The following is a 12656-nucleotide window of genomic DNA, read 5'->3' as shown; positions in this document are numbered from 1 at the left end:
GGCTAAGTACCAAATACATTTGTCACCAAATACTAAAAAATGAACTTAGAGAAACAAGTATGAGGTAGGTTGGTTGACAAAAATGTTTTTGTTATTTTCTTTTTTCAATACAAATATCACAATACAAAAAGATAAAAAAAAAAGCTATTAAACTATAATTACCATCTGGAGCATACAACATAGTATTAACTTATACACCTCTACCCTGATATAACGCTGTCTTTGGGAGCCAAAATATCTTACCATGTTATAAGTGAAACTGCGTTATCTCGAACTTGCTTTGATCCACTGGAGTGTACAGCCCTGCCCCCCGGAGCACTGCTTTACCGTGTTATATCCGAATTCATGTTATATTGGGTCGCGTTGTATTGGGGTAGAGTTGTATATGCAAAAAACATTTTAACTTCCTTAATATTAAACCATATAATTTAATAAATCAATACTTGACAACGAAGGGTGGGGCGGAGGAGGGAGGAACAACACTAAGAAGATAGCCAGGGGAAATATGCAAGAAAAGAAAAAAGAAGAGGGAGGGAAGAACCAAGAGGAGTTACGGATGGGAAGGAGGCCAAAATTATTTAAAGTTGTTTTTCATGATATCAGTTCAGTATAGTGACCCCATTATTTGTCACCTAAAAGTGCCTACCATGCCTTAATGGATGTCATAATTTTGTCAAGCAAGAGAACTCATAATCATTAATAACCAATAACTTATTTGACAAAGATAATAGTACATGAAAATAAGTGATAAAACCATGCTTGTTCGGTTACAGTGTCTTCTGTTGTGTTTCTCTCGTGGGGAACTTCCAACAGAGATTACATTTCTGTAAGAGTGAGACCCTTCCTTATAGGACATACTTTTCTCTAGGCAAACTAGAACAGAAATTTATTATTCCCCGAATCAATAGGTAGATCCTGTCTAGATAGGTAGTCCAGACATCTTATTCATAGCTAAATGAATTTTGTTGAAAGGTAGTTGAATTCAGATTGGTTTATTATAGATTAACAAAAGCAGTTACAACAGTAAGTGATTTTACTAGTATTATTTAAGTTCAGTAACTGGAATGGAGCATTAATTTAGTCACTTAACTGAGTAAGTGAATGCATATTCAGTGAGAACTTAAAATCTTAGGGCCAGATCGACCTTTGTGCAACCCTAGTCATCATGCCACTGGTTTGGTCCTTCACAGCAGCTTCAAGCAGCCTCAAGACTGCTCTAAAAGTTGCACCAGCTGCAGCAGCTCTCAAAGGGCCCCCTGCAGCTGAAATGCAGAAGCACTAAATTCAGCACAATGCATATGGCTAACCAGTAAATGAGCCTTAGCAGAGGCTAGTGTCTGGCCATCAGCGTTTTTTTAACTCAACTTCTCATTTAAGGAATGGTTTGAGACAGGCAGATTAATGAAAAATAAGACTCTTACATTCATATTATATTCCATTCAGCTGATCTCTTTTACTGTAGGCTCTAATCTCTAACCCACTGAAATAAATGGGAATCTTTCCATTGACTTCAGTGGGTTTGGGATTGAGCCCTTAGTCAGCATGTCTGCTTCTCAGGAATAAACTATACAGTATTTAACAGGAACAGCTGTCAATAAACCTTAATTTACAATTTCAATATCTAATTAAATAAATGTCAGTTCTCTCCTCTTAGAAATTGGATTGGATCTGAATATCTGTGCTTAGAACTTTTCCATTGGCTCATAACTTTATGGGCAGGTTTCAGTCACATCTTCAGGTCAAGCATATGCAGGGTAGTAAAATTCTTGAAAGGTACTTCTCACCCAGTGTTCAGGCAGAATCTCTTTGAAGTTTAATTTTAACAATTTATTTTATTCAGTCCATTTTCTGAATATCTCTTCAGTTCCACAAATACCAAGTCTACATAATATAGCATTTTTATATTATTGCAATAATCTTCTTAAATGTATAGCTAAAACTCTGTGACCAGTGTCTATTCTTTTTATCAGGGTGTATTAGCAAGGCCACAAGTGTCAAGATTGTGGTCCACATCAATTTTAACAATAAGCAAATTTCAAAAGGATCCTCATCCTGATTTTATCATTTTATTTTTGAGATAAAACAAGATAATAAGATAATATGAGTTAACATAACCCATAATCATAACATAAGAATGCATGGCAGTGTGTCTCTTTTGTAACTCAAAAAGGTGAGGTTCTATGTGGATATCATGGTAGCATCCTAAATAATATGCATTGCAATTGAATCACTACTTTATGGTTAAGTATTAATTTTACTGCAGTGTTGATAGTTTCACTTTATTCCATGTATATTGTTTTATCCTTCTACATAGCTTTGGTTTCCCTTGAGAACCTCCTGATTCATGGTCATTTATTTTCTGTTGTCCCCAGTGATCCATTTTTTAAGTGTTCACAGGGTTCATCACACTGATCCATCCTTATCACAATACTATTATTATTTGCTTGTACTACACTAGTACCTAGAAACGATAATTGGGATTAGTCCCCTTGGTGCAATCCGCTCTACAAACACATAGTAAAATCTTCCGTTTCACATCAAAGTCCATTTATTTATTTATTTATTTATATGCTGTATTAATTTTACTGTGCATTTCCTCTGCCGCTTCAACTTTTGTAGTATCATCATTTTATGTCTTCATTGAAGGAGTCCTTTCTGCCAGAACTGTGAGTCTAATCTAAATTCAGATTAAATTCTCCTTTTCCCTGAAATAGTCTTTTTTAATCAAGTCCTTTCTTTACTTATCATACTATCTCTGTCTTTTAACAACCTCAGGTTACTCTGGTACTGCTATAATGCTTTCGGTGTGACATATAGGGTCATATGGAGACAATCTCATTCTTCATTTTGAGACTCCATTTTCTTTTTCTTCTTTTGTATTTCTCTTTCTTCCTGTAAAATAATTTGCATAATCCTTAAACTCTGTTGTAAATTCTACCAGCTCATCACACTCTTCCCTTGTAGTTGCTGTTTCAAGGTGACCTATCTCCCTCTCTCTTCTTCTTCATTTAAATCGTTTCTTAGAATTCATGGATCCAACATCATTAAAATGGAATCTTTAGCTTTGCAAATTAGTCATGATGGATATCCTCTACTTCCTTTACTGGAGAGCCCTCTTTTGGTTCACAAAAATGAATGACCCTTTGTCATTATCTTTTCTATGATTATCCTCTAGAGGTTTATAACATACATATTTCCTAATATTTGTTGAGAAATCAACTTCTGTTTGTGTGTGTATACATCTGAACATGTTTATGCATAATTTACATATACACACATATATATTCACACAAAAAACTTTGTTTTGTTAGTCTATGACCCTGGCATTAAGCAATGTAAACTTCCTCACACTGCTTTTTTTCACTTGTCCACAAACCTGATTTTGAATAGATAAGAGGATAGCGCACTCGCCCTTGTTACTCAGCCCTTCTGCTCAGACTGCTAAGAAATTGTGATTGTGTGTGTGTGAGAGAGAGAGAGAGAGATTTTTTTTCTGGGAATTTGGCAGAGACCACAAAATCATTTCACATACCACCCATCTGGCTTCAGCTGTTAATGACTGCCACTGTCATCTCAAGAAAAGTTTGAACTGGTGCCCTAGAAATGAACCCCTCGTTCTATTGCCAATAACCTCTTCAAAGATATTTTTTTAAAATACTTGGTGAAATAACTCTCAGTCCAGGGGAGTGGTGAGAAGATGCTTTAAGCCATCCTTGTGCACTCCTTACAGTAAGATGCTTTGAGGGCCGGACTGGGCAGAATTTAGGGCATGTCTACGTGGCACAGCAATGCACCTTAGAGGTGTGGAAATTCTAAAACTCGCCAGTGTTTTGTGCACTTGTTGCCTGGTGTGGACCCTGCTGGTGCAAACTTAAAGTCCCCTAGTATATGTTAATGGGAACTATGTTAACATGTGCTAGGGAGCTTTTAGTTCACAGATCAGAATCTACATGGGCCAGTTAATGCACAATGTGTCACACCCTCTAGTGTGCATTGCCATGCCTTGTAGCCAAGACCTTAGACAACCCCGAGAGTTCTGTCTTGGGGTTGCAGCACTGCCCTGAATCTCCACAGCACTGTGGGCTGCAGCCTTGCCTCCAACTTGCCTCCCCCCGCAACATAGCCCTCCCCCCTCAGCCCTATCCTCTGCATACCCCCTATGACAGGGATTAGGAGGAGGTCCTCTGAAACAGCCTTATGGATGTCTTCCACATTATCTATCCTGAAGGAATCCTCCCTGGGTGGGACTGGGGCTCTTAAGGACACTTTACACTGTTCAGCAGAAACTCAATGGTTTCTTGTTTTATTGTCACTCAATGATGACTAATATAGGTAGGTTTGGAAGGATAGTATTTTTATTGGTAAATGTTGATGAACATTTAAACACACACACACACACACACACACACAATGAAAAAATATTTCCAACAATGTTAATTGAAATTTACAGATGGGTAAACTAAGAAAAATGCTGTTTGATAACTTATTAGAGTTTGATTTAAGCATATTTACTCTGCATATTTTGACATGTGATGTTAATAGTTTGTGGTTTAACTTACATGGAACTTTAAAACTCCCAGCTCCATATCAACAGCCATTGGTATCATAATTGCAGCTTTTCTGGTCTCATTATTTTCGATAGGCGTTTATTTGTTTTTTCCTTATGTCTAGACCAGGATCTGCAACCTCTGGCATTTGACTCTCCAGGGTAAGCACCTTGGCGGGCGGGGCCAGTTTGTTTACCTGCTGTGTCGGTAACACAGTTCACCGTTCCACGCCAATGGGGGTGGCGGGAAGCTTCCCGCAGCCCCAGGGCTGACAAGGGTGGGGGGAAGCCGATACAAAATACCGGGGCCTGGTGGTCCAGAAGGGGGCCTGGGGCCCGGCTTCCCTGGCTTCATTGGCCCTGTTTAGCCAGTCTGCTCTTGCTGGGAGGCCCGAAAAAAAAATTTTCACTGGGGCCCGAACCCACTCTCGGTGGCCCTGCAGAGCCCCCATTGACCTGGGACAGTGAACCACAGCAAGTGGGAGCTGCGATCGGTCAAACTTGTCAATGCAGCAGGTAAACAAACTAGCCTGGTCTTCCAGGGTGCTTACCCTGGCGAGCCGTATGTCAGAGGTTACCAACCCCACGTCTAGACAATGGGGTGCATGAATACTCACTTCAGATATAAACAGATTTTTTTCAGTGCCATAAAGTTTTTAGTGGTAAACATTCTTGCAACTGCAAGAGTTGGGAAGGAACAGAACAACTCCAAGCTTTTTACATTGTTCTCCTTTTACCCTGGAGTAGTTACATTTGTTTCCTTCACCAGATTAGGTGGAAAATGAACATAGAGAGATGTACATTTACTAAGATTGCAAAATACACATGCTACACTGGCTGTGGCGTATAAACCTTATATTGAAAGATATGTTTCAAAGTGTAAGAACTGGGACTTTTCTGTTAACATAGATTTTTACCCCACTGTAAGGAGACTGGTTCTGTTATTCTTGCCTACAAAACAGTGATCTGCTCTTTGAAGAACTCATGGTCCATAGTCAAGGTATGTGCAGTGTGTTGATATATTATCCACACAAAAATATCAGTTTAAACCAGTGATTCACACCACAGTGTATTTTTCCAAATGTTTGCTAAGAAGAGGTATTGTGCTCCAATTACTTAATTATCTCTTGAACGAGTATTTTATCTTTTAATGACCATCAGAACCTGCTTCTGCAAATACTAAATGTCACTTAGAATTCTGGCTGGTGCTCTTTATGGTCAGAAATGTATATGATTTGCAGTTTAGCATGGTCAGAATTCTGAGGTAATTGTGTTCTCTGATTAGCAGGCACAATGGGTGTTGAGTATTCTGAAATTCTGTTTTTAGCTTGATTAGACATATTGTCCTAATATTTTTTTTCCAGAACATTATCAGCTGTATGTTCCTGAATCAGCCCAAGTTGGATCAGCAGTAGGCAAAATCAAGGCAAATGATGCAGACGCTGGTTCTAATGCAGACATGAAATATACGATCATAAATGGTGATGGCTCTGGCATGTTTTCCATATCCACTGACAAAGAGACACGGGAAGGAATTATTTCCCTAAAGAAGGTAAGCAAATGGCTTTGAAAGTGCTTCTGTGAATATAATTAAAATGTTAGTAAAGTCTGCACAAGACAAGCAGAGGTCAATATGGAAATGTTTGTTTTAATTTGTAAACTTAATAGAGCACATATTGAACCAATGCTAATATAATGTCTCCATCAAAAACTTTAATTCGATGTAGGAAGTGCAGAAGAAGGAGATGGGAAATAATCTGAAGGCAACAATTAAATAGTCTGTGCTTCTAGAATGACCAGAATTTAATATTCAGTAATATCCAAATAGACTGAATTATATTAAACCATGTAGCATTTTTTAAAGGTTCCTCCCCCTGTGAATGGCTATATTGTTCATGGAACATTTTAGATTAAACAAACTAAGCACAGCCAGCCAGCAACAGTATAGTTGTCCCCAAATGGCTTGAATCCTGACCTGGAGGGTTCATCTATGGCAATGAGAAATTCAGTTTCATTTTCATGTCCTTTCAGTCCTTGACCTCTCTGCTGCAACTACGAGAAAGGTGCCAATTATTGAGATGGTTTGTATAACATACACACGTACACCTTTGCAAATAGACAAAAATCACTAAATAGCTATCAGGTGATTATAACTTATATGAATTATCTATGTTATCCAGGTTCTAGTCAAACTGTTGGCCCTTAGACAAAAGGCTTTGTGCCATATATGGTGATGTTTAACTGAGTTCTACACAGATGGGTTTATGCCACTGAGTTCGTCTCATATCTGTATTAAGTAGGTTCCCTGAACTGAGTTCCTAGTGAATTCCCCACAAAATACTTAGAACCCTTGTAGGATGTAACTGGATTTTTGTTTAGTTTTACATGAAGAACATGAGAATTAACCATAAGCTGTTATAAGTAATTAATTAATTTTCAAAACATTGCCTATGGTAGGAAATCATTTTTAGATAAAGGCTTCTGTTTGGATTAACAGGGATCAATTAGTTTTTTTCTGATATGGAGCTGTGGTTTACCTGTGTAGGCATGGATTATATTAGACAAACAAACAATGGAAGACTGTATTAAAATTCATATTTTACTAATATATTTGCTTGCTTTCAATGAAGGCAGGAGGAATGCAAAACTATCTCTGGAAAATATGAAGAAGGGGAGATGTTGGGAGGGAAGGTCCAGATATGAAATCAAACAAAACTTTTTGAAAGAAAATATACTCCCCCTAATCTCTCTTTTCATGTTTACTGAAATATAACCAAAACCCCAAAATTAGAGTCAAGGTCAGAACAAATTGCATATACAAAAAAAACAAAACAAAACAAAACCCTCCCCACCCCAGACTTTTTATCCTTAAAACTAGAAGATCAATCCAGTATTATAGGGTCTCATCTCACCCTCCAGTCCACCAAGCTCATACTTTCTTTATCCACTTTGCCAGTGACTGAATAACTGCACAAATAGCGTAAACAAGAGTTTCAGGTGTGTCATTCTGTGCCTGCCCCAGACAGCAGAACAGTGGCTCTGCAGAGGTAGTATAAAACCATTGTACTAACAACTACCAGAGTTTCAGAGAAAATACACAGCAAATGTCTGCTTTTTACTTATTGGAACAGATGCTGAGTCCTCTGGTGTCTGAAAAAGACCTAAAAAAAGTCAACTGTCCATAAGTCTGGCCATGCAACAATGGAACTCTCAGTTTTGAAGCCAACAAATCCCAAATGCAGATGTGAGGGGAACAGAATAATAAAAACTGTCCCACTATCTCCTCAGACACAGAGCATGCTTCCTGAGGTTTGCCTTCATCTACTATGTGCTTCCCTCATAGGTTACTTCTAACATATAATTTACTACAAAATACCTGCCACTGTATGTCCCTGTAATTGACGGGAACTGTTATTTTGAAGGTTCTATAATGACTTTACTGAGACAATCTTCAGGGCAATTCAATACTGCTAAATAGCATTCTGAGAAATATTTCATAAGTACACTTTGGTTTAGAATGCTCTTTCCTGAATTTGCCAATAGGAAATACATTTTAAAGTAAGTGTATGTTAGAGGGAGGCTGCTTGACTGTTATAGGGAAAAAAAATACCCTTTTTAGGGGCTGCGTCCCCTTTTCCCCACCAGTTACTCCATTTCTTCCCTTGTGACATATCCGAATAATATTGGGAAATGAGTGACCATTCCATACCCTCAGCCATGCAAAGCCTATGAAAATTAAAAATAAAAAGAATACCATCAAGAAAGCTTCAGGGCATACCAACCCAAACCCCATTCTTCAACTGGCAGATAGACTATGCTTCTCTCCATTAGGTTACATTATTTCCTCAGAGCATCTGAAAAAAATGACCCTGTTTTCCAGGGGCAGGATACCCATATGCTACATAAATGCAAAGGAGTAAGAGGAATGTTTACAGTCAATATTATCCTTTCTGCCAACTATCAGTGTCCATCTCATCATCTTAACCTGCTTCTCCCTGTTCTACTCAGCAACTGAATCGCTGCCAAAGACAAGTCCCAAAATATCTGTAACTGTGGGAGGGCTCATCAGAATCTGCAACTTCTCTGAAAGAGCAAAAGAGTACCATGAAATCCCCACCCAGAAAAACTCTTTCATGTTAATTATTCAACTGCAGCCAGAGCAGCAATTATGTAAAGTGCAAAAAAAGAAGAAGTCTCCATCTTCTGTACTGCCCACCAGCACTGTGATATCATTCATGTGGATGAACATTTTCACTGACACAGTGAAATTCCTCTCCCCCTTAATCCATGTATTTATGCCCTGAAATCTCATTACAGTGCACTGCCCACAGTTAAGTGTACAAAGGAAAAATACGAAACTGGACTGAAAGGACAACTTTGTCTTACCCCAAAATATAGCCTCTCCCTTCCACCCTTTTACCAAAGGGATGCATAATACATGAACATACAAGAGCTGAAGCCAGTTAATAAACAGTAGGGGAATACCACTATGAGACTGCACCAACCATATATAACGCAAATTCATTGTTGTCAAAGGTTTGGTCCAATCCAAAGACAAAACATAACTCTCCCATTTCCCCCATCACTCAATTTCAAATACTTCCTGAAAACTACACAAAGTGCCTGCCATCATGTGACTTTGAACTGCATTAGACTGGGTGGGATACAATAATTTCCCTGCTTTCTTCTCCAATCTTTTGGCTAGAATGGAAGCCAAAATTTTGTAATATGTGTTCAACAAGATAATCTTTCTCCAATTCCTGATATCTTCCCAAACCTATTTTTGAGAAAAAAGAAAGGCCTTCATAAAAGGAAGGTTCAATGTACATGTGTTCAACGTGTCATTGAGAGCACTGCCGGGGGGAAGGGGCTGTGAATCATAAACCTTTGATAAAATTCCACTGTGTAATAGTCCACCCCCAGAAAAGTTCCTTTCTTCAGTGACAAGACAACTACATGAAGTTTCATTTCCTCTGTTGGCCTCACAAGTGAGTCCTGTTCCTGAACTGCCAGTGTTGGAAAACCTGCAATACTATCCAAAACCTGCTGCTGCTGGAAAGGAGGAATGGTTTGTCCCTAAAAAATATAAAAAAAAATGGGGAGTCCTTGTGGTACATGAAAAGATGGGAGCTGCCTTACCAAGTGGGGGTCAGTGCAAATGAGACAATTCAACTAAAGTGGAAGTAGGCTATTCTCAACAGTAGAATACCAAGGAAGGAAAAATCATTGTCTTGTAGTAGGTTACTTCTGGGTACCCTACTGTACTTGTGCTACATTGATGACATCATTATCAGCTGGAGCCATGGGAAGGAGGCCTTTTAGGAATTCGACCAGGATTTCAGCAATTTCCACCCCACCATCAACCTCAGCCTGGACCAGTCCATGCAAGAAATCCACTTCCTAGACACTACAGTGCTAATAAGCGATGGTCCCATAGGCCTGGTCTACACTACGCGTTTAAACCGAATTTAGCAGTGTTAAACTGATTTAACCCTGCACCAGTCCACACAACAAGGCCCTTTATATCGATATAAAGGGCTCTTTAAACTGGTTTCTATACTCCTCCCCGATGAGAGGAGTAGTGCTGAAATCAGTATTACCATATCGGATTAGGGTTAGTGTGGCTGCAAATCGACGGTATTGGCCTCTGGGCGGTATTCCCACATGCAAACTGTGACCGCTCTGGAAAGCGATCTGAACTTGGATGCACTCGGCCAGGTACACAGGAAAAGCCTCGCAATTTTTGAATTTCATTTCCTGTTTTCAGCTGGAGCTCTTGACAGCACAGGTGGCGATGCAGTCCAAATCCAAAAAGAGGCTCCAGCATGGCTCGTTTACGGGAGATTCTGGATTTCTATTGCTGTATGGGGTGACAAATCTGTTCTTAGCCAAGCTCCGTGTACAGAAGACGATAATGCCAAAGCATTGAAAAAAAATCTCCAGCTATGATACAGATCCACAGCACAGTGCTGTGTGACAAGCGTAAGAAGCCAAAGAAAGCAAATGGACGTTTATGGAGGAAGGGAGGGGGACTGGAGGACTCCAGCTATCCACAGTCCCAGGCAGTCTCCGAAAAGCATTTGCATCTTGGCTGAGCTCCAATGCTGTAGGTCAAACACATTGTCCGAGGTGGTTCAAGGTAATATCTTGTAATTACTCCCCTCCCCCATCACGAAGAAAAGGGAAAAAATCATTTGACTTTTCAATGTCACCGTATGTCTACCTGCATGCTGCTGAGACACTGTGCTGGGGCAATGAACACAGCATCCTCTCCCCCCTTCCCCGGTGGCAGACGTACACGTGCAGTAAGGATGGAGCCATCCTGGGCATCAACCATGAAAATGCTCCTGGCTGGCCTCAGGTGATGTCAGCAGGAGGTGCCTGCCGTAATACGGAATGACTCCCGTTATTCCCGTCAGATGGTGCAGAAACAGCTGGTAACCGTCTACATCATAACAAACTGGGGCTGAACTCCATCACCCCCCATGTCCATGTCCTAAAGAAAAGATTCTGTACTGCCTGGACTATCATAGCAAGCTGGAGCAGCCTCCCCTCATTTATCTCACTAAAAGGGGGGGGGGGGGAGTCAGTGTTCTTATTCCTGCATTCTTTATCACCTATCACACAAATGAGAGATCTGCAACGGCTAGCCCAGAAGGGTGGGGGAGGAGGGAAGCAACAGATGGGTTGTTGCAGGAAACCTAGATGGCATGCAGCTCATGAAATTTCCGTGGGATCTGACACGAGCGGCCTTGTGCTCTCTGGTTCTCTGATACACTGGTTCTCTAGTACACTGCACCAAATTCTATGGCAGGACTGACTCTAATTTTAGATACAACATAAAGGAGGGAATTGACCCAGGGGTTCATTCCCATTTTTGTCTTTTGCGCCCCCGGCCAACCTCAGGAAAGGTCAGCCAGGAGCACCCATGACAGCAGCAGACGGTAACATGAACGACTGATAACGTCATCTCATCGCCAATTACAATGGCACAGCAGACACTAACAGAATGACTGGTAACTATCTCTGCTACCTTGCAAAGGCAAAATGAATGCTTTGTGTAGCGCTTGCAGTACTGGCCTCTGTCAGCGCATCCAGTACACACATGGTGACAGTGACAAAAGGCAAAACGGGCTCCATGGTTGCATGCCTATGGCGTCTGCCAGTGCAATCCAGGAAAAAGGTGCAAAATGATTGTCTGCCGTTGCTTTCACGAGGAAGGAATAGTGACGACATTTACCCAGAATCACCCGTGGACACTGTTTTTGCACCATTGTGCATGGGATCATCAACCCAGAATCAATGGTGGGGGAGGTACTGCGGGAATATGGATAGCTACAGGATAGCTACCCATCATGCAACGCTCAGAATTCGACCTTAGCCTCGGTACAGGATCACACCACCGAATTATTGTGCTCGGTGTGTCCGCATGCACTCAACTTTAATCAATCTGTTTACAGAACTGGTTATGTAAAATTGGAATAATCCTGTAGTCAACGTACCCATAAACACCAACACTATCCAGAAACCTACTGACCACTATAATGACCTACGTGCTTCAGCTTTCACCAGACCCACATTACATGATCCCAGAGTTTTCTACACATTTGCTCCAATCCCTCAGACAGAAGACAAACAACCTACAAGGTCTCTATCAAGCATTCTCAAAACTACATATACCCATGTGAAGTGAAGAACAGAATTGACGAGCAGAGGTAACCCAGAAGTACTTATCAAGACACCCAACAGGAGAAAGTAACAGAGTACCACTAGCTGTCACCTTCAGCCCCCAACTAAAACCTCTCCAGCGCATCATCAAGGAGCTACAACCTATCCTGGAGGACGGTCCCTCATCTCACAGACTCACAGACTCATAGTTCAGAAGGGACCATATATCATCTAGCTGACCTCCTGCACAAGGCAGCCCAGAAACCCTACCCCATCCACTTTATAACAACTCTAACCATGCTGAGTTATTGAAGTCCAATCACGTAGACTGCTTTTCCCTGGCGACAGTGTGATCTCTGGTCTATCCCCCCACCAGCTGCCGCAAATCCTTCGATCGTATTCACCCTTGCAATCCTCTAGGCTCATACTTTGTCGCTCCATT

The 12656-nt window shown here is 40.6% G+C and overlaps 1 protein-coding gene across 2 annotated transcripts in view; it reads left to right on the top strand.

Moving 5' to 3' along the window:
- CDH18 (cadherin 18) overlaps nucleotides 1–12656 on the top strand; it is a 973183-nt gene that overhangs the window by 843226 nt on the left and 117301 nt on the right. For both annotated transcript variants that reach the window (XM_075062696.1, XM_075062695.1), the window contains one exon: nucleotides 5911–6098. In XM_075062696.1, the coding sequence (XP_074918797.1) occupies nucleotides 5911–6098 (188 nt within the window). The remainder of the gene's footprint in view (nucleotides 1–5910; nucleotides 6099–12656) is intronic.

Source organism: Chelonoidis abingdonii, chromosome 2, assembly GCF_003597395.2.
Source record: "Chelonoidis abingdonii isolate Lonesome George chromosome 2, CheloAbing_2.0, whole genome shotgun sequence".
Lineage (NCBI taxonomy): Eukaryota > Metazoa > Chordata > Testudines > Testudinidae > Chelonoidis > Chelonoidis abingdonii.
The sequence above is the reverse complement of the archived record's forward strand: the minus strand, read 5'-3'. Positions and strand labels throughout refer to the sequence as shown.